At 47.9% G+C, this 21,644-nt stretch overlaps 1 protein-coding gene across 1 annotated transcript in view; it reads right to left on the bottom strand.

Annotated features, from left to right (window-relative positions):
- Window positions 1-2,413: 2,413 nt before the first annotated feature.
- Window positions 2,414-21,644, bottom strand: part of PHF24 (PHD finger protein 24) — a 228,631-nt gene continuing 209,400 nt past the window's right edge. The window contains exons 6-8 of the mRNA XM_030191879.1: window positions 18,070-18,236; window positions 7,665-7,766; window positions 2,414-2,581 (exon numbers count right to left, since the gene is read on the bottom strand). Of these exons, the coding sequence (XP_030047739.1) occupies window positions 2,485-2,581; window positions 7,665-7,766; window positions 18,070-18,236 (366 nt within the window). The 3' untranslated portion in view covers window positions 2,414-2,484. The remainder of the gene's footprint in view (window positions 2,582-7,664; window positions 7,767-18,069; window positions 18,237-21,644) is intronic.

Genomic DNA, 21,644 nt, shown 5'->3' with positions numbered 1-21,644 from the left:
AGAGAGAGAGAGTGTGTGTGTGAGAGAGTGTGTGTGTGACAGAGATACCTCTCCTCCCCTCTCTGGTGTCAGGCCCCCCCTCCCTCTCTCTGATGTCAGCCCCCCCTCTCTCTCTGGTGTCTGAGCGTTACTGTGCAGGACTCTGAGCTCTGGCTGTGCTTCAAGGAACTGACCAATCCTATTTAATAGAATGCACCTCCAACATTCTGAAGCCGAGAAACCTCGTGTGGTTGGTCACTTCTGCTTGTGACGAACCCGGAAGTACATGATGTCAGTTCAGGAGATGGATACAGAGAGCAAGAATGCCTCAGCCATGCAGTCAGCTTCAGAATGTTGGAGGTGCGTTTGATTATATAGGATGTACCAAATATGCTTTTATTAGACAGTACAACATACTATATACCGTGACAGGAACCAGAGGGAGGAAAGACCTCCAGTGGAATAGCTGCTGCACTCTTTCATGTCATGGGTTTTATTTTAGCATTATATATGACTTTTTTGAAAAATAATAATCTGTTGAATTTATACATAAGGTTACAAATACTCCAGAGCCTTTATCCAGGATACAGCCCAGGTCATGGAGGAAAGAGGTGATTGAAAAGAATACAATACCCTTAGGGCCCCTTTTACTAAGTCGCATAGGTGCCTATGCGTGCCGAACGATGGCCAAATTGGAGTTACCGCCCGGTTACCGCGTGGCCCTTGTAGTAATTTCAATTTTGGCGCGCGTCTGAAAAATATTTTTTATTTTCTGGTGCGCGTAATGGACGCGCGTCAAATGGCATTTGACACGCGTAGGTCATTACCGCCCAGATTCTTTACCGCTAGGTCTATGGCTGGTGGTAAGGTCTCAGACCCAAAATGGACACGTGGCAATTTTGATTTTGCCGCACGTCCATTTTCGGCAAAAAAAAAAAGAGGCCTTTTTTTTTATAGGCGTGCGCTCAAAACCCACGCCTACACTACCGCAAGCCATTTTTCAGCGATTCTTTGTAAAAGGACCCCTTAGGTAATAGTGAGGAACCTTTCCATAAACTTCATTTAAGCTCTGATTATTATGCTAGATGAAGGCAGCTGCGTTCTTAATAACTGTGCCCGTTTCACAGCCTCTTAACTGTTCGAGAGTAACTGAACAGAAACCTAGGAGGCACTGAACATCTAACACAGAACTGTTAATGTCTTTTTGTAAAACTTCTTCTTCAACGTATGGTTGGTTAGACATCGTCTGAAAACCTGTTCCTGGCATGGAAAGACCTTCCGTAAAGGGATGAAATAAAGAGAATGAGAATTCAGTAATGGCAAAAGGATTTGCGGTCAATGTGCTTTTTTTTCGGGAGACCGGAGCCGAAACCCATGATAAAGGGCCCCCATAGTCCAAGAACGTCGTCAGTATTGTAGAGATGCAAATCCATTCAATCTTAAAACAATCAAGGTCTTTGCTAAAGAAATCCCCTTCTGTGGAGAAGAATTGGTATCAGAGAGTTGGGTTGGTGAAAAAACGTTGCCCTTTGCATCCAAATTAACTATAAAACCCCCCAAAAGTACAGAACACTGAGTAAAGTTTAGAAACACAGATACAGTGTACCAACAGGTTTAGGGATGTATATTAAATTTAGCAAATGAAAGCTGTGATAGCCCACATATAGTTTAACAATTGAAATATGCATTTAACGAAGACCTTAGGTTCACAGTTCGCAATGCCAAAGATCACACGTGAGTGGAGGGAAAAGGTGAGAAGCCAAACCGTATAATTACACTATCAGGGAGTGATAATGCCCACTGCATTATGTGTCCGAGACTGATAATAGGAGGAAAGGGTGAGAGATTAATGTGTAGGGTATCAATGATCTGAAGAGTAACGGGCTCTGTTGCAGTGCATGCAGGTAGATGATGTCGGGAATCAAATTTTTCAAGGTTTGTCAAGTCTGCGAGTTATGGCTCCCTTCCTCTTATCTGACATCCCCTTCTTTCAGGTTAGACTTTTGTCTCACGACCCCTGTAGCTCTGGTATTTGTATCTCCAGAAATCCATATGATCCTTTGTTTGGTGTAGGACAGTTTCCAGGCTTCCGTCTGAGCTCATTCATCCTTCTCGGTTCCCTCATCCACATTGCACTGTCCTCAGGCCAGTCTTCACAAAGTCCAGCTTCCACCATTACCAAGTCATCACGAGCTGAACAGTTCTGGTCTCATTCGGACCAGTCTGAAAACATGGCTGAACCTGATGGATCAGTGGGAGAGGGTGCTGCGTTGATTTATTTCAAGAATATCCCCTGGTCAAGCCTTCAAGCAGTTTCCATGCTCAGATGAAGAAATCCGTCAGGTTTTGCAGCAATGGATGTATTAATGTTAGGATTCCCCCTCTCCCAAACAGCCCCCCAAAACCCACTTCTGCATCCAGCTCTTATCTCATGCATCGCTCAGGGTTCTCCAGGTGGAGTCTTTCACGTTGGTTGGCGACATCTCCCTCGTCATTGCTGGCAGTCTATACCGGTGGACGCAGATGGATTCCAGCGCTATTAGGGCGAGCGGCAAGGACGAAGGTCACATTTTCCTTCAGAAACGTGTCCCAGTCCACTTGTCTGTTGGAGAGAGGAAATGGAAGGCCAAATGAAGCTTCTTTTTTTTTAACAATGAGAACATACAATGGAGACATTTGGAAATAAGTAACTTTAAGGAGGAGCTGAGGTGACCCTAGAAGGTTTACACATGTAAAAAACAGAAATACGTGTATATTATTTTCCGCCAAAATCGTTTTACCCACACTAGCCCACTCCTCAAGTCACTTCACTGGCTCCCTGTCCGCTTCCGCGTACAGTTCAAACTTCTCTTACTGACCTTTAAATGCATCCATTCTGCAGCCCCCCATTACCTCTCCACTCTCATCTCTCCCTACCTTCCTCCCCGTAATCTCCGCTCGCTGGACAAATCTCTCTTGTCGTCCCCCTTCTCCTCCACTCCTAACTTCAGGCTTCGTTCCTTTTCCCTCACGACACCCTTATGCCTGGAATGGACTTCTTGAGCCTGTACGCCTAGCTCCATCTCTACCTGTTTTCAAATCTATGCTGAAAACCCACCTTTTCACTACTGCTTTTGGCTCCTAACCACTACTCAATTCCCCTATCCTTGTTCCTTCTCACCCAGTACTTTCCTTGCCCTTAATTGTCTTGTCTGTCTGTATTTTTAGATTATAAGCTCTATCGAGCAGGGACTGTCTCTCTGTGTCAGGTGTTCAGCGCTGCGTGCGTCTGGTAGTGCTATACAAATGTTAATAATAATAATTTCAAGAAATTTCCCCATCTGCATTTAAACCTACGCTGTGGCACATATAACGGTCAGCTAATTGGTCATTCAGACCCGGAGTTTGGAGGAGAGGTACAGGGTATAATTGTGCTTGCCTCTTTGGTGTTCAAAACCACCTCAAATAGCAAAAAAACCCTTAGGAGTCCTTTTGCTAAGGTGCGCTGAAAAATGGCCTGTGCTAGTGTAGGCACGTGTTTTGGATGCGCGCAGATCCATTTTTCAGCGCACCTGTAAAAAAAGGCCTTTTGGGGGGGGGGGCTGAAAATGGACTTGCGGGAAAATAAAAATTGGCGCGCGATCATTTTGGGTCTGAGACCTTACCGCTACCCATTCACTTAGCGGTAAGGTCTCATGCGTGAACCAGGCGGTAATCATCAACGCGTGTACCCTATCGATTACTGCCCGGTTCGTGCTGCGCATTCGAAAACAAAAAAATATTTTCGGACACACGTCGCAGACGTGCGTAAAAAATGAAATTATCGCCCGGGCCACGCAGTAGCCGGGCGGTAGTTCCAAACTGACATGCATTGTGCGCGCGTAGGCACCTACGTGGTTTAGTAAAAGGGCCCCCTACGCTTTAGACCTCAGTTCCTTAATTAGGTGCCCTCTGATGTGCATTTCTGATTATTTCATTACTTACACCCAAAAGAGTAAAGCTGTTTTTTTTTTGTACGTGCTTCTTTGTAAAATCACTGTTTTCCTGTACATACTGCCAATTCATTGCCAGAGAATGTGGTAAAGGCGGTTAGCTTAGCAGAGTTTTAAAAAAGTCTGGCCGGCTTCCTAAAGGAAAAGTACATAGACCATTATTAAATGGACTTGGGGAAAATCCACTATTTCTGGGATAAGCAGTATAAAATGTTTTGTACTGTTTTGGGATCTTGCCAGGTACTTGTGACCTGGATTGGCCACTGTTGGAAACAGGGCTTGATGGATCTTTGGTCTTTCCTAATATGGCAATACTTATGTACATGTATTGTTTTCCCAGCTTTATATATAACTTACAAAAGACTCCACATTTGGCAAGCCTTTTGCAAAATATGCTGCAAGCTATCAATGTCCCACCTTGGGGGTCCTTTTTGCAACATAGATATCTATACAAAACTGAGCTTATGGATGGCAGTTCTATAAAGGTGTCTCAAAGACGCCTATTTGGAACCTATTCTATAAAGGAAAGTAAGTGGTCCTTTGTAGAATTACCTCCAGAGTGGAGGAGTGGCCTAGTGGTTAGGGTGGTGGACTTTGGTCCTAAGGAACTGAGTTTGATTCCAACTTCAGGCACAGGCATTTCCTTGTGACTCTGGGCAAGTCACTTAACCCTCCATTGCCCCATGTAAGCCGCATTGACCCTGCCATGAGTGGGAAAGCGCAGGGTACAAATGTAACAAAAATAAAATAGATACTATTGGAGATTCTACATGGAATGTTGCTACTATTGGAGATTCTACATGGAATGTTGCTATTCCACTAGCAACATTCCATGTAGAAGGCTGCGCAGGCTTCTGTTTCTGTGAGTCTGACGTCCTGCACGTACGTGCAGGACGTCAGACTCACAGAAGCAGAAGCCTGCGCGGCCACATTGGTGATCTCCAAGGGCCGACTTCTACATGGAATGTTGCTAGTGGAATAGCAGCATTCCATGTAGAATCTCAAATAGTAGCAACAGTGGAGTGGCCTAGTGGTTAGGGTGGTGGACTTTGGTCCTGGGGAACTGAGGAACTGAGTTTGATTCCCACTTCAGGCACAGGCAGCTCCTTGTGACTCTGGGCAAGTCACTTAACTCTCCATTGCCCCATGTAAGCTGCATTGAGCCTGCCATGAGTGGGAAAGCGCAGGGTACAAATGTAACAAAAAAAAAATGTCTTGGGCATGTTATCAACAAAAAGTGATTCACTAGACCCACTAGTCTAATCTGTTAAAATACCTAAAAATCATCAAGTTTTAGCTCTATTTCATGGTACAGCAGAAGTCCAGAAATCCAGACCCTTCAAATTTTTGTGCCGACACCTGAAAATCCAGAAACCCATCCGAGAATCCGGACTCCCCCTCCCTCCCTCCCTCCCTCCCTCCCCCCCAGTTTAGCTTCTATCCTGGCCCTCCGTGCTCTCCTCCACTCCTTCACCTCCCCCCCCCCCCCCCGTGACTACACCTGCCCCTCCTTCCCTCCCTTCTAGCATGTTTCCAGCCACTCCCAGCCCTGCCTGCTTGCTCCCTGAAGTCCTGAAGTCTTTGCAGTGCCAGCAGCAGCCTTATTCAGTGGCTGCCTCTGGCATACACTTGGCCTTTCCTCTCTGACCTGTACCATCCCTTCCGAAGACAGGACTCCTATCTTTATGCAGTGCCCCATAGTCGGTTAGGTGCTGAATATCGCGCTTGGGGGCCATTTTACTAAGGAATGTAGGTGCCTACACGCGTCAATTTGGAACTACTGCCCAGCTACTGCGTAACCCAGGTGGTAATTCCATTTTTTACAAGCGTCCGATACACGTGTCAGAAAATATTTTTTAATTTTCTACTGTGCAGCGCTAACCGGGCGGTAATCGGCAGTGTACGCACGCTGACGATTACCGCCCAGTTAACACATGAGACCTTACCACTAAGTCAATGGGAGGCAGTAAAGTCTCATGCCCAAAATGGACACAAGCCAATTTTTACTTTGCCGCGCATCCATTTTTGGTAAAAAAAAAAAAGGCCTTTTTTACAGGCGCACTGGAAAATGGACATGTGCGCATCCAAAACATGCGCCTACACCTGCACAGGCCATTTTCGGCGCACCTTAGTAAAAGGACCCTTTAACCAGTTATGGTGTAGCCGGCTCCAGAAGCCAAAAAAATTCAATGCCGAAGCCCGGTTATGGCCCAGAATTGAATTTCTGGGCGTAAGGCCAGCAGCGGTCAGGAAAAAGCTGTGTGCCACCTGCTGAATATCGATCTCATTGATTGCGGCCTAAATTTTCTTACCCAATTAATTCAGTTAGTTTAACACAACAACCCTTTATTAATGAGAAAACCAGTATCATGCCATGGGCCACACGGTTAAATGCAGGTCAGGGATGCAAATATTTGCTCTATCGGTAAACAGTTTTGCAGGGCCGGCCCAACCCGGTAAGCGGGGTAAGCACCACAGGGGGACGCCTGCCTTCAAGGGCGCCGCAAGCGCTGCTGCCCGCCCGCCTTCTGAGTTCCAGGGCCCGCCCGTCCTCCCTCCCAGTTCCAGGGTCCCTCTCTCCAAATTTTAAAAGCCATCTTCTTACCTCGTCGGGGTTACGGCAGCAGCAGCACGCAGTGAAAAGCGTGCAGGCTCAGCGCTTCAGCCTTCCCTTCTCTGTCTCTCAGCTCTGGTCCCGCCCTTGCGGAAACAGGAAATGAGGGCGGGACTCGGAGGGAGGGAAGGAGGGGGACCCTGGAACTCGGAGGGACGGAGGGAGGATGAGAGAGAGAGAGGGGTGAGAGGGAGGGGAGAGAGAGGGGGGAGAGGGAGGGGAGGGGGGAATGCACCACCTGCAATCGATGGACAGGAGGGGGTGGGGGTTAGAAGGAAATGGACACAGGAGGGGGAGGTAGACACAATGTTTTTTGTTGTGCTCCCTCTGCCTGCTGTTCTTCAACTTGTTCTTCACCTTTTAAGGCACTAGGCTGAAAAGGGGGGCATGGTGGGAGAAGAGGGAGGGAGAAGAGAGAAAGAAGATGCTAGACGGGGGGGGGGGGGGGGGGGGGGGGCACCAGAGACCCTAGGACCGGCCCTGCAGTTGTAAATATCATTAAAGTCACCTTTACAATTGACACCATTGTAAGTAACATTCTAGTTCCCACCCGTAACCTCCGCTCTCAGGACAAATCACTCCTATCTGTACCCTTCTCCACCACCGCTAACTCCAGACTCCGCCCCTTCTGCCTCGCAGCACCTTATGCCTGGAACAGACTTCCCGAGCCCATACGCCATGCGCCCTCCCTGCCCATCTTCAAGTCCTTACTTAAGGCCATCTCTTCTCCCTTGCTTTTGGCGTCTAACCACCTTCCCCATTCCTGTTACCTACACTGACTACGTAGTATGTTACTGTTAGATTGTAAGCTCTCTTGAGCAGGGACTGTCCCTCCCCGTGTTTAAACTTGTACAGCGCTGCGTAACCCTGGCAGCGCTATAGAAATGCTAAGTAGTAGTAGTAGTACTAGTTGCATTCCTTGTAGAGGCCCTAACGACCACAAGGATGGCTCCAGCTCCCTACCACTGAGCTGGTCATCGTAAGAACAGCAGGATACTGCAGTGATAACACGGCGTCGGTCCAACGTGCACTGCCGTTGCTTTTACTTTGAACAAGAGCGGAACTCATCATCAGCCTGTACCCGCTGTCCCCCACCTCACCTGGTGTCCTCTTGTTCCGAGGTCAGCAGGATCTTTTCCTGGCTCTTGGCACTGCTGCTACTGGCAGGGCTGCTCTCCGACATGGGACCCACATGGCTTATACTGGCATTAATGGGAAAAAGAACGTGAAGAGTTTAATTTCTGCTGATTAACATCTTCGCCCACACAAAGAAACGGCATCACATGATGTTAAAATGTCCAGTGTGACCTCGGAAGTGCTTTCTGCTGCCAAGGGTGATTTGCCAACCCCAGGATGTGGCTGTTCACTGACAATTCTGGTAAAGTACTGCTTATAGTTTCCAGGGCAGTGGCGTAGCCACAGGTGGGCTTGGGTGGGCCAGGGCCCACCCACTTAGGGCTCAAGCCCACCCAACAGTAGCACACGTTTAGTGGTAGCTGGTGGGAATCCCAAGCTCCGCCAGCTGAAGACTTCCCCCTGATGGTAATAAAAACGCTACTCTCCACGATACTGGCACCTGTGCCAACTCAGTTTGCAGAGCATGCCTGCTTCAGACTACCAAGGTGGAAAGAAGCGTTTTCCTGCCAGCTGACATATTTTTTTTTATTGGTGGTGGTGGTGGTGGGGGGGGGGCGGAGAACACTTGTTGCCCACCCACTTCTTGCCTAGGCCCACCCAAAATCTGTTGTCTGGCTACACCCCTGCTACAGAAACTTCTTCTACTAACCTATAAATGTACTCACTCTGCTGCTCCCCAGTATCTCTCCACACTCGTCCTTCCCTACACCCCTCCCGTGCACTCCGTTCCCTGGATAAATCCTTCTTACCTGTTCCCTTCTCCGCTACTGCCAACTCCAGACTTCGCGCCTTCTGTCTCGCTGCACCCTACGCCTGGAATAAACTTCCTGAGCCCCTACGTCTTGCCCCATCCTTGGCCACCTTTAAATCTAGACTGAAAGCCCACCTCTAACATTGCTTTTGACTCGTAACCACTTGTAACCACTCGCCTCCACCTACCCTCCTCTCCTCCTTCCTGTACACATTAATTTATTTGATTTGCTTACTTTATTTTTTTTTGTCTATTAGATTGTAAGCTCTTTGAGCAGGGACTGTCTTTCTTCTATGTTTGTGCAGCGCTGCGTACGCCTTGTAGCGCTATAGAAATGCTAAATAGTAGTTGTAGTAGTAAGTAGTAGTAGTAAGCGAAGGAGAGACAAATAGGACCCGGATTCTATAAAAGGAAGTCAAAAATGGCCGCCAGAAAAGATTGGTGCTCAGGGTGATTCCATAAAGGGCACTCACCCTTTATAGAAACTTGCTTAGCGCTGATTTCTGTGCCTTAACTTTGCGCCTGCTGAAACCTGGTGCAAATGCTGGCACCCAAATTAGGTGTAGAGACCCAGTATTCTGTTGCAGTCTTTTGGAATGCCCCGGCACACCCATGTCCTTCCCGTGGTCACGCCCAGGGGCGGATCGACCATTCGGACAACCAGGCGGTGCCTGAGGGCCCAGGGCAGTGGGAGGCCCAGTACGTCCCTCCCATGTGCCCAACATCCCTCTCTCCGCTCCATGTCCGGCTCTGGGTCCGGGACACCCCCTCTCTTCCTGTCCTGTGCTCCCATCTCTGAACCCCCAACCCCCTACCCATCTGGAGTGAGAAAAGAGCTTCCAATAGTAACACAGTAACATAGTAGATGACGGCAGAAAAGACCTGCACGGTCCATCCAATCTGCCCAACAAGATAAACTCATATGTGCTACTTTTTGTGTACAGTGATACCTCGGTTTTCGTCGGTAATCCAGCCGAAAACAATCGGCGAAATCCGAAACCAACGAAAACTGAGGCAATAAGAAAGTACAGTACAACTATATAAACTCAGGACATCTTACAATTTAAGATTCTTGGAATCACACCGGTATTTGTGAAAACGGATTATCGGGGAAAGACACACTAAAACATGAAATAAAATACTTTTCTGGATTGCAGTTGTAAACAGAAAACACGGGATTTTTTTTTTGTTTTTTAATTGACTGAACAGTTGAGCTGCACCTTTAGGAGACGAGCTACAAAGTGCCCTGTACGATTCCCATTGTGTTCGGCAAATTAACACCTTTTCAAAGTAAAAAGGAGTGGAGGAGTGGCCTAGTGGTTAGGGTGGTGGACTTTGGTCCTGAGGAACTGAGTTCAATTCTCACTTCAGGCACAGGCAGCTCCTTGTGACTCTGGGCAAGTCACTTAACCCTCCATTGCCCCATGTAAGCCGCATTGAGCCTGCCATGAGTGGGAAAGCGCAGGGTACAAATGTAACAAAAATAAAATAGATACTATTGGAGATTCTACATGGAATGTTGCTATTCCACTAGCAACATTCCATGTAGAAGGCTGCGCAGGCTTCTGTTTCTGTGAGTCTGACGTCCTGCACGTATGTGCAGGACGTCAGACTCATAGAAGCAGAAGCCTGCACGGCCACATTGGTGATCTGCAAGGGCCGACTTCTACATGGAATGTTGCTAGTGGAATAGCAACATTCCATGTAGAATCTCAAATAGTAGCAACAGTGGAGGAGTGGCCTAGTGGTTTGGGTGGTGGACTTTGGTCCTGGGGAACTGGGGAACTGAGTTTGATTCCCACTTCAGGCACAGGCAGCTCCTTGTGACTCTGGGCAAGTCACTTAACCCTCCATTGCCCCATGTAAGCCGCATTGAGCCTGCCATGAGTGGGAAAGCGCGGGGTACAAATGTAACAAAAATAAATCTTCTGATTGTCTAAAGCTCACTGGAGGTGGTAGGAGAATCCAAATGGTTAAAGATTTTAGCCAGCGTTGTTCTGATGGGAGGGGCTCAGAGCCAGCCCTTTGCACGTTTGTGCTTCCATTATTGCTCTTCTTGCATGCAGTGAAACTCTGGCAGCTGTACTGTGTGAGCGGTCGGGACCCTCAGTCTCACTTCCCTCTCCCACCGGGAACGATGGGGCTTCCTTATTTTTGGAGAAACCCTCCAGCTGCTCCTTCAGGTAGGCGCCTATTTCATTTTCCTTACGCTTGGTCTGCTCTTGATAAACCTTTGATCGGAGGGGCAGGAGGTGGGAGGGTTTGGTGGGCTTACAGAAAACGTGGGTGGGCATGAAATGTCCTCCATCTTCCAGACCCTGCCAGCTGAAGACAAAATCCGAGGCGACAGACGAAAACCGAGACAAAATTTTGATGAAAAAAACGATGAAAACCGAAAACGACGAAATCCGAAGGCGACGAAAACCGAGGTTTTACTGTATATCTTACCTTGATTTGTATCTGCCATTTTCAGGGCACAGACCGTAGAGGTCTGCCCAGCACTAGCCCCACCTCCCACCACTGGCTCTGCAACCCAATCTCCGCTAAGCTTCTGAGGATCCATTCCTTCTGAACAGGATTCCTTTATGTTTATCCCACGCATGTTTGAATTCCGTTACCGTTTTCATCTCCACCACCTCCTGCGGGAGGGAATTCCAAGTATCCACCACTCTCTCCGTGAAAAAATACTTCCTGACATTTTTCTTGAGTCTGCCCCCCTTCAATCTCATTTCATGTCCTCTAGTTCTACCGCCTTCCCTTCTACAGAAAAGGTTCGTTTGCGGATTAATACCTTTCAAATATTTGAATGTCTGTATCATATCACCCCTGTTTCTCCTTTCCTCCAGGGTATACATGTTCAGGTCAGCAAGTCTCTCCTCATACGTCTTGTAACGCAAATCCCATACCATTCTCATAGCTTTTCCTTGCACCGCTTCAATTCTTTTTACACCCTTAGCAAGATACGGCCTCCAAAACTGAATATAATACTCCAGGTGGGGCCTCACCAATGACTTGTACAGGGGCATCAACACTTCCTTTCTTCTGCTGATCACACCTCTCTCTATACAGCCTAGCAACCTTCTAGCTACGGCCACCGCCTTGTCACACTGTTTCGTCGCCTTCAGATCCTCAGATACTATCACCCCAAGATCCCTCTCCCCGTCTGTACATATCAGACTCTCACCACCTAACACATACATCTCCTGTGGATTTCTACTCCCTAAGTGCATCGCTTTGCATTTCTTCGCAATGTAAGAACAAGGAGAAGCTGACTCAGCACTTACTATCCTGCAGACTGGTTTGCTAACGTCAGAACTTCTTTCTGCCATGGCCTGCCCTGATGCAGGGGCGTAGCCAGACATCCAATTTTGGGTGGGCCTGGGCCCAAGATGGGTGGGCAGAAGATCCCCCCCCCCCCCCCCATCCCATAAGTGATTTGGTCTCTCCCTCTCTTGTCTGTATGCCATATGGTCTCTCAAACATCCCCCCTCCCCCGCATACCTTTTAAATAGCAGATTTTCACTGGCAGCGAGCAGCAACTAATACACACTGCTCATGTTGGCCCCACAGCCTTCCCTCTGATGCAACTTCCTGTTTCCGCATAGGTGGGAACACATCAGAGGGAAGGCTGAGGGGCTGGTGCGAACAGTATGTATAAGTCGCTGCAGGCGAAGATCTGCTATTTGCAAGGAATGCAAGGGGGACAGTTTTTGGCTGGTGGGGCTTGGGGATCCCTGCTAGCCACATCATAGGTGTGCTGCTACTGGATGGGCCTGGGCCCCACCCTTGGCTATGCTACTGTCCAGTTGACCCACTGTAGAGTCAGTTAAAAGTGCAAGGGAAAACTCAGGCAAGCACATGACTGAGTTTGTCTAGTCTAGCAGCTGAGTCTGTCCGGCAGACCTTAAGGTACGTAATACCTAGAGGGTCACAGAAGAAACACAAGCGTTCAGATATTTGGGTCTGTCTAGCAGCCTATGCAGTGGATCTGTTTTGAGCGATAGTCTCATCAGCATGGCTGGTTATTATATAGCCTTGTGGTTAAGTATGGGAAAAGTCATAAGTACATAAGTACATAAGTAATGCCATACTGGGAAAAGACCAAGGGTCCATCGAGCCCAGCATCCTGTCCACGACAGCGGCCAATCCAGGCCAAGGGCACCTGGCGAGCTTCCCAAACGTACAAACATTCTATACAATCAAGCCATTGTGACATCACTAATGAGGTTGGCTCTTATTGGTGGAATGAGCCACTATGACATCACAATAGGTTAAATCACTGCTCTATGTAATAAAAGTGAGCCAAGTAGAGGACATAAGTGCATAAGTAATGCCACACTGGGAGAAGACCAAGGGTCCATCGAGCCCAGCATCCTGCCCACGACTGCAGCCAATCCAGGCCAAGGGCACCTGGTGAGCTTCCCAAACGTACAAACAGTCTATACATGTTATTCCTGGGAGTCAGTGCTAGAAGGAGCTAAGCATGGATTTGGTTTGCTCTTTTACCCAATATGGTAGATTGCAAAGGAAGAAAACCAAAAAGACAGTCCTGGATAAGAGGAAATCTAACTGGTGTTCACGTTCCTAGTGCAGACAGAATAAAAATACTGACCGGAAAGCTAGATGGTCTTTCACGAACACAACAAGATCAACCAAAGCCTCCAAACAATGCACACATGGGTAGATGCATTCCAACTAAAACTTAACGCAGAAAAAACACAATGTCTTGTACTTACCTCACAACATAACACAAAAAATTTCTCCACCATAATCACACCATACTGTTCTCTTCCTATCTCAAAAAACTTGAAAATTCTTGGAGTCGCCATTGATCGAAACCTCACTCTTGATGCCCACGTGAAAAACACGACGAAAAAGATGTTCTACTCCATGTGGAAACTCAAAAGAGTAAAACCTTTCTTCCCGAGATTCATCTTCCGTACTCTGGTACAGTCAATGGTAATAAGTCATCTGGACTACTGCAACGCACTGTACGCTGGCTGCAAAGAACAGACTATCAAAAAACTCCAAACTGCCCAGAATACTGCCGCCAGACGCATATTTGGAAAAACTAAATATGAAAGTGCAAAACCCTTAAGAGAGAAACCTCACTGGCTCCCACTTAAGGAACGCTTTGCATTCAAGATCTGCACGATTGTACACAAAATCATTCACGCAGACGCCCCAATCTTCATGCTAAACCTCGTGGACCTACCTCCCAGAAATGCCACAAGATCATCCCGCAAATTTCTCAACCTGCACTTCCCCAGCTGTAAAGGACTAAAGTACAAGCTGATGCCTGCCACTACCTTCTCTTACATGAGCACGCAGTTATGGAATGCACTACCTACAGACCTGAAAACAATCAACGAAACAACTATCTTTCGCAAATCTCTGAAGACATATTTCTTCAACAAAGCCTACAATGAGAACCGATAGCCTCACTAATCCACCTCACCAACCCACTCAGTTCTGAAACCCCACCTTTTGTAATTACCCTAACCATTCCCTTCCTTCTTCTTTCTTCCCGTACTTAATCTCTGCACAATACTAACTGTATCTGATATCATGAAATGGCAATGTTAACAAAACTATGTAAGCCACATTGAGCCTGCAAATAGGTGGGAAAATGTGGGATACAAATGCAATAAATAAATAAAATAAAATATTGTTGTTAAATGGATGTTCCCAGTCTATGTGGCAGGGGCGTAGCCACGGGTGGGCCTGAATGGGCCTAGGCCCACCCAGTTTGGGTTCAGGCCCACCCAGCAGCGGAGCGGAGGGAGCAGGCAGTGCTGATCCTGCATCCACCTCCTTCTCTCTGACGGCAGCGCTTCCCAGACGCTGCCTACCGCCGCCACGATCTACCTCCTCCCTCTGCCTCACTCTCAACAGCAGCGGTAGCGATTCAAACACTCTGCCTCCTGCTTCTAACCCGGAAGCGTCTCGCTTCCGGGTTAGAAGCAGGAGGCAGAGTGTTTGAATCGCTACCGCTGCTGTTGAGAGTGAGGCAGAGGGAGGAGGTAGATCGTGCGATCGTGGGGATGGATGGATGGATGGAGGTGGGGGTCAGGGGAGAGAGGAGAATTGCTGGGGATGGATGGATGGAGGTGGGGGGCAGGGGAGAGAGGAGAATTTCTGGGTATGGATGGATGGAGGGGAGATAAGAGTTGCTGGACATGGGTGGATGGAGGGGAGGGAAGAGGAGAGAGGAAGGTTGCTGGACATGGGTGGATGGAGGGGAGGGCAGGGGGCAGAGGAGGGTTGCTGGACATGGATGGATGGAGAAAAGGGCAGGAGAAAAGAGGCTGCTGGATATGGATGATGGAGAGGGAAGGGAGAGAGAAGAAATGCTGGACATGGAAGGAGGGGAGGGAAGAGTGAGGAAGGAGATAAGATGAGGGAAAAGGAAGAGAGGAGAAAATTGCACATGGATGAAGAAAATAGGCAGAAGCTGGATCCACTGGACAGTCAAGTCTGCGGAGGACCCAGAGCAAGAAATGCAGAAGAAAGGCGGAAAGTAAAGAAATAAATGGAAAGGAAGCCCTGGAAACGGGGTAAAGAGGACAGATAGCAGCAGAATCAGATACTGGGCCAGTATGATCAGAAAAACAAAGTCACCAGACAGCAAAGGTAGAAAAAAATCATTTTATTTTCATTATAATGATTGGAACATGTCCACTTTGAGAATCAGGTGCGCCACATTAAAAGTTTATATTTATTTACTTATTTATGGCATTTTATCCCACATTAAACATGAATTAGATTGGAACCTGGGATCATTTAATGTTTTTTTTTCCTGGAGAGAGTAATGCATTGCCTCCCCCACCCCCCAGGCTCTCTCCCCGGCTATAGCCAGCTCTGCAATTTTGAGGGGAGGTACACAGGTGGACCGGGGAGAAAGCCTGTTGTTAAACATTTACCAGCACACCACTGTCTAGTGCCCACCCATCCAACCTGTTGGCCCACCCAAAAAGTGACTTCTGGCTACGCCACTGCTATGTGGAGCTGAATCTGTGCAACTAATAAATAAATAAATAAATATGTATTTTACAACAGGCTCTGTGTGTAGTAAGCTTTTTGTAAAATACTTTACACTTTTTGAACAGCCCAACTTCGATGGCCCTTTCCCTACCTAGACAAGGTGTGCAAAATTGGGCTTCAAAATATCACAAATGAAGATTAGAGGAATAACTGGTTTTTAGATAAGTAAAGAATAAATCTCAAAGATGAAAATGCAAACTGCAGAACAGCTCACAGATTAAGTCACAAAGTGGCGAGTTGTACATCAACTTAACTGTTGTACAAAGGGTCTGTTAGTCCCAGAAAACAGCAAGGCAAACGATCTGCGAAATCCAACGTGGAAAATGAGCAAGCAGATCAGTATATTATCCAAAATATTTTATTGAAGATACCGTATTTAAGACAGTTGCCCGACACAGGCCGTGTTTCGCCCACAAAAGGGCTGCGTCAGGGGCTAGTCTGTATCTCTACGGATAAGAACAATTGCAGGACAAGGAAAAAGGAAATGCAAAAAAAAAAAACCCAGCACAAACAGCGTGTCCTGTTGTGTTTCCAAATCACCAACAAGTAGTCTTTTGTTTTTTCCAGCTTTGATAACAGACCTTACTTGCTGGTGATTTGGAAACACAACAGGACACGCTGTTTGTGCTGGTTTTTTTTTTTTTTTTGCATTTCCTTTTTCCTTGTCCTGCAATTGTTCTTATCCGTAGAGATACAGACTAGCCCCTGACGCAGTGACGTTCCTAGGGGGGCGGACACCCGGGGCGGTGCCCCGCCCCCCCGGGTGCAGCACCCCCCCCCCCTGATGCAGCATGGAACCCCCCCCCCCGGGTGCACGCTGCTGGGGGGGGGTGCCGTAGCACGCACCTGCTCAGAGTTCCCTGACTTCGCGCGTTCGCTGCAGCTCCCTCTGACCCGGAACAGGAAGTAACCTGTTCCAGGGCAGAGGGAGCTGCAGCGAACGCGCAAAGTCAGCGAACTCAGAGCAGGCGGGCGCCGCGGCACCCCCCAGCGGCGTGCACCTGGGGCGGACCGCCCCCCCCTTGGTACGCCACTGCCCTGACGCACCCCATTTGTGGGCAAAACACGGCCTGTGTCGGGCAACTGTCTTAAATACAGTATCTATATAAATAAAATCCCCCTCAGACATTCTGAATCCCCCTCAGACGTTCTGAAGCTCACCTCTCTCCAACTGTGGCTCCTGACCTAGGCTATTCGGACTCCCGCACTCAGCCACGCCCATCTGCGCCCTAGGCCACGCCCCATCTGGACATAAAAAGCACTCTCAATGTTCCATTGACCACTGACGTCAATGAAGCCAGTTCGTTTGTTCGAAGCTCTGTAGCAGCAGATGTGGGCCCCGCCCTCGCGTCAAACATAATGACGTTCAGGGCGGAGCACATTCAAGGAGCCAATCAGTAGCCGAAAGCAGGAGAGAGGCCAGGTTCACACTCTCGCACAGGACGAAGAGGGAGGGCGGCAACACGGCGAGCAAATGGCTGTGGCGAGTGTCCAATGTGGAGGAGGCGGGTGAGGGCTCGGGGTCGAGGACCACTGGCGACTCGGAAGTGGGGGGGGGGGGGGGGGGAGGAAACAGCACTGGCTACGACTCCAGCGCAGCCGTCATCCCATTCACTGAAAACAAAAGAAGCAAACCTATGACATGCTTCAGGACGTTTAATACACAGGAGTGGAAGTGACCCAAGCAAGTGTACGGTAAGCAAGGAAGCCCGTTGGTTAATCTCTGTTTCAACTCCCCCACGCAGCCGTCATTGCTATACACTCACAAACAAGCAAACCTAGGAGCTGCTGCTTCACATTGTCGTTTTTAAATTGAGGACAAAAGGAGAGGGGACACAGACAGACCCTGCAACTGGGAGGGGGGACCCTGCAACTGGGAGAAAGGGACGGGGGGAACCCCCCTGGAACTGGGAGGGAGGGGGGAATCCCCCCTGCAACTGCGACTGGGAGACAGACCGGGGGGGGGGGGGGGGGGAGACCCTGGCACATACTCTCATTCATTCTCACACACACACTCGCACCCAGTCTCACTCTCCCTCTGTCACACACACACACACGCGCGCACATTCACTCTCTCTCACACACTCACTCTCTCAAACATACACACTCCGAGGAAAACTTTGCTAGCGCCCGTTTCATTTCTGTACGAAACGGGACTTTTTTACTAGTCTTCAATAAAATATGTTGGATAATATACTGATCTGCTTGCTCATTTTCCACAAAGGGTCTGTTATTCATAGCAGAGATGGTTCAAGGACATTGAAATTTTGTACAGTCACTAAAGTTTAATAGCAAGTATGTTACAGGCACATCAATCCCTTCCTCAAAATCCATGAAATATCTTTGCCAACACATTTCGGAAACACTCAACTTTTCTCTTCTGTCATTGCTATTTCACAGCAGGTAGCAAGTGCACTAATCATCCTTTTTAAAACAATTAGAAGAGGCATATGCTGGAATTGCGATCTTTTAAAGTGTTTTTGTTATGTGACATTTAAGGCATTTCTCCCTATCTTTGGGCACCGCTAGGACCTTAAATAAACCCATGTGTAAAAAACTACCACATCTGTTACCTGACATTGCATGACGGAGCCTCCTTTGGCTGCTTTCGAAACCACGCATGACATGCTTTCCGGCACTCGCTCTCACTAATAAGGCCATCGTTATCCAGGTCCAGGGATTTAAAGGCAGCTCGCGCCCTCTCCCGTTCTTTGGTGGAAAGCAATCTTAGTAATGAATTCTGTGGGTGGAAAAATTTGAAAAGATATAACAACACTGCAGTAGCACAAATTTGCTTAGTCCCCTAAATTGTCATGTGCTGTAACTAGAGAATGACACGGGGACACGTGGAGGGGCATAATCGAACAAGTTCTCATGAGGGCATCCTCACAGGACGGCCCCACGAAGGGGCGGGGAAACCCGTATTATCGAAAAAAGATGGGCGTCCATCTTTCGTTTCGATAATACGGTCGGGGACACCCAAATCTCAACATTTAGGGCAACCTTAGAGATGGTCATCCTTAGGTCGTTTTTGAGATGCTCGTCCCCAGTTTTCGGCGATAATGGAAACCGAGGACAGCCATCTCAAATATGACCAAATCCAAGCCATTTGGTCGTGGGAGGAGCCAGCATTTGTAGTGCACTGGTCTCCCTCACATGCCAGGACACCAACCGGGCACCCTAGGGGGCACTGCAGTGGACTTCACAAATTGCTCCCAGGTGATAGCTCCCTTACCTTGGGTGCTGAGCCCCCAACCCCCCCTCAAAACCCCCTACCCACAACTGTACACCACTACCATAGCCCTTAGGGATGAAGGGGGGCACCTACATGTGGGTACAGTGGATTTCTGGTGGATTTTGGAGGGCTCACATTTACCACCACAGTGTAACAGGTAGGGGGGGATGGGCCTGGGTACGCCTGCCTGAAGTACACTGCACCCACTACAACTGCTCCAGGTACCTGCATACTGCTGCGATGGACCTGAGTATGGCATCTGAGGGTGGCAAAACAGTATTTTTAAAGATTTTTTGAGGGTGGGAGGGGGTTAATGACTACTGGGGGAGTAAGGGGAGGTGATCCCCGATTCCCTCCGGTGGTCATCTGGTCAGTTCAGGCACCTTTTCGAGGCTTGGCCGTGAAAAAAAAGGGACCAAGTAAAGTCGCCCAAGTGTTCGTCAGGGACGCCCTTCTTTTTTCCATTATCGGCCGAGGATGCCCATCTCTTAACCACGCTCCCATCCCGCCTTCAGTACACTGCCAACATGCCCCCGTGAACTTTGGTCATCCCTGCGATGGAAAGCAGTTGAGGGCGCCCAAAATCAGCTTTCGATTATGCTGATTTGGGCGACCTCAGGAGAGACGCCCATCTCCCGATTTGTGTCGGAAGATGGGCATCCTTCCCTTTCGAAAATAAGCTACATAGTGTTTTCACTGCCCTTTCTGGCGCTAAAAGATGACTGGGTCAATATTCAGTTGGCGGCATATTCAATTCCAGGCTATTTCCAGGCACCAGCATTGAATATCGAGGTCGTTGGCGGACATGGCAATTATGCCAGTGTTGGCTGATATTCAGTAGAGAAGTAGAGGATGACACATGACCATCAGGCAGGGGGTAATGGATCAAACGCCTTTATTGTAGCACCAACCATAGAGACAAGACAAGGGTCCATGTTTTGGAGGGCAAACCATCTGCTTCAGGGGTCACGTACAAACACTGGGTATAAAACAATCATAGATACAAATTAAAAATACAATCTTAAAAGACCCACAAAGATATAACTGTATCAGGTCTCTATTGTTGATGCTGCAAGAAAGGTATTTGATCCATTTCTCCCGGCCTGAAGGTCATATGTCATCCTCTACTTCTTTGGCGTCTCCCTTGGATTGTCGTAGGGGAATTTCCTGTTTCTCTCTTTGGCCGACATCCAGTGGTGCCAGGACCCCATTGCTAACCCAGCAGTGTACAGGGCATAGCAGAATTTTCGTTTCTCGGACAGCTCTCTTGGGAGAGGGGAAAGGGGGTTTAAAGCAGTAGGAAAATGAAGGGTGGGAGTGCAGTAGAACAACTCAAAGGAAACGTCTGCTGTTGCCGGGGCCAGGACTTGTCTTCAGTGCACGGCATGAATGCACACATGAATACTCCTGCTAGGGCTGCAGCTGGGCTTCCCTACGCATTAAGCATTCACTGCAAGACTAGTGAAAGGTGTGTGTTTTTATCTAGTCTAGCTACAGATAATGAAGTTTCTAGTCTATCTAATCCTCGTGATCAGATTCCCAGCTGTCATCCGCAGAAACCAGCCAACAGTCTATTGAGCGTTCATAATGTACAATACATCAACGGTCCCCACTGGGTCTGATGCTTTCCCAGCACAAAAGATAAGACAGGCCGAACGTTCCTTTCACACTCCATCTCTCCGATCACCAGAGGATAACATCGCATTCACTCCATAGATCTTTTACTTTATTACAGAAGCTATAAGTAGAGCATGGATTGAAAAGCTAACAGATAAAAAAAAAAAAAAAAAACGAAATCTGACTGGTTAATAGAGTTGCTTCCTGATGTAGAAAAGGAAAAAGTGGCATCATTATATAGTCGAAATATCGAAATACAGTCAAAACAGATGGTTTCCACGCCAGCGCTGGGGCTCCTTCAGGCTGCGCTGTAGACATTACAGCATTAGCTGACTGCGGAGGCTGTTTTACTATACATCAATGTGGAGCGTATGAAGACTGAGAGTGGAGAAGGGAGAATGAGTGACCGGGCGGGTGTTAGTACAGGACCGGTTTCAAGGTGGGGTGTGAGTGGAGAGGGGTGTGGGTGCAGAGGATATGAGTCAGACTTTAATCTCCTTCTCTCAGACCCCCTTTCCTTCTACCCCCCTCCCTTATTCACATCACTAGAATCTTTTAATATTGATCTGCTTCCCTTGGAAGAGGTTTAACAAATAGACAACATTCATCTCTTCTTTTCTGACAGCAAACAAGAGAGGGTACCTTTTCTTTGGATCACACATGAGCAACTGTAGCACTTATAGTTAATGTACATTTATAGCCAGTGTCGCTATGCTCACATTAGCCCTCTCCTCTAGTCACTTCACTGGCTTCCTATCCGTTTCCGCATACAGTTCAAACTCCTCTTATTGACCTATAAGTGCATTCACTCTGCAGCTCCTCAGTACCTCTCCACTCTCATCTCTCCCTACATTCCTCCCTGGGAACTCCATTCACTGGGTAAATCTCTCTTATCTGCACCCTTCTCCTCCACTGCTAACTCCAGACTCCGTTTCTTTTATCTTTCTGCACCATATGCCTGGAATAGACTTCCTGAGCCGGTAGGTCAAGCTCCATCTATGGCCGTCTTCAAATCTAAGCTACGTCAAGCTCCATCTCTGGCCGTCTTCAAATCTAAGCTAAAAGCCCACCTTTTTGATGCTGCTTTTAACTCCTAACCCTTATTCACTTGTTCAGAACCCTTATTTTATCATCCTCACTATAATATTCCCTTATCTCTTGTTTGTCCTGTTTGTCTGTCCTAATTAGATTGTAAGCTCTGTCGAGCAGGGACTGTTTTCTACACGTTCGTACGTCTAGTAGCGCTATAGAAATGATAAATAGTAGTAGTAATAGTAACCAAACAATTGCAATCAA

Source organism: Microcaecilia unicolor, chromosome 2 (genome assembly GCF_901765095.1).
Source record: "Microcaecilia unicolor chromosome 2, aMicUni1.1, whole genome shotgun sequence".
NCBI lineage: Eukaryota > Metazoa > Chordata > Amphibia > Gymnophiona > Siphonopidae > Microcaecilia > Microcaecilia unicolor.
This window is presented reverse-complemented; position numbering and strand designations above follow the sequence as displayed.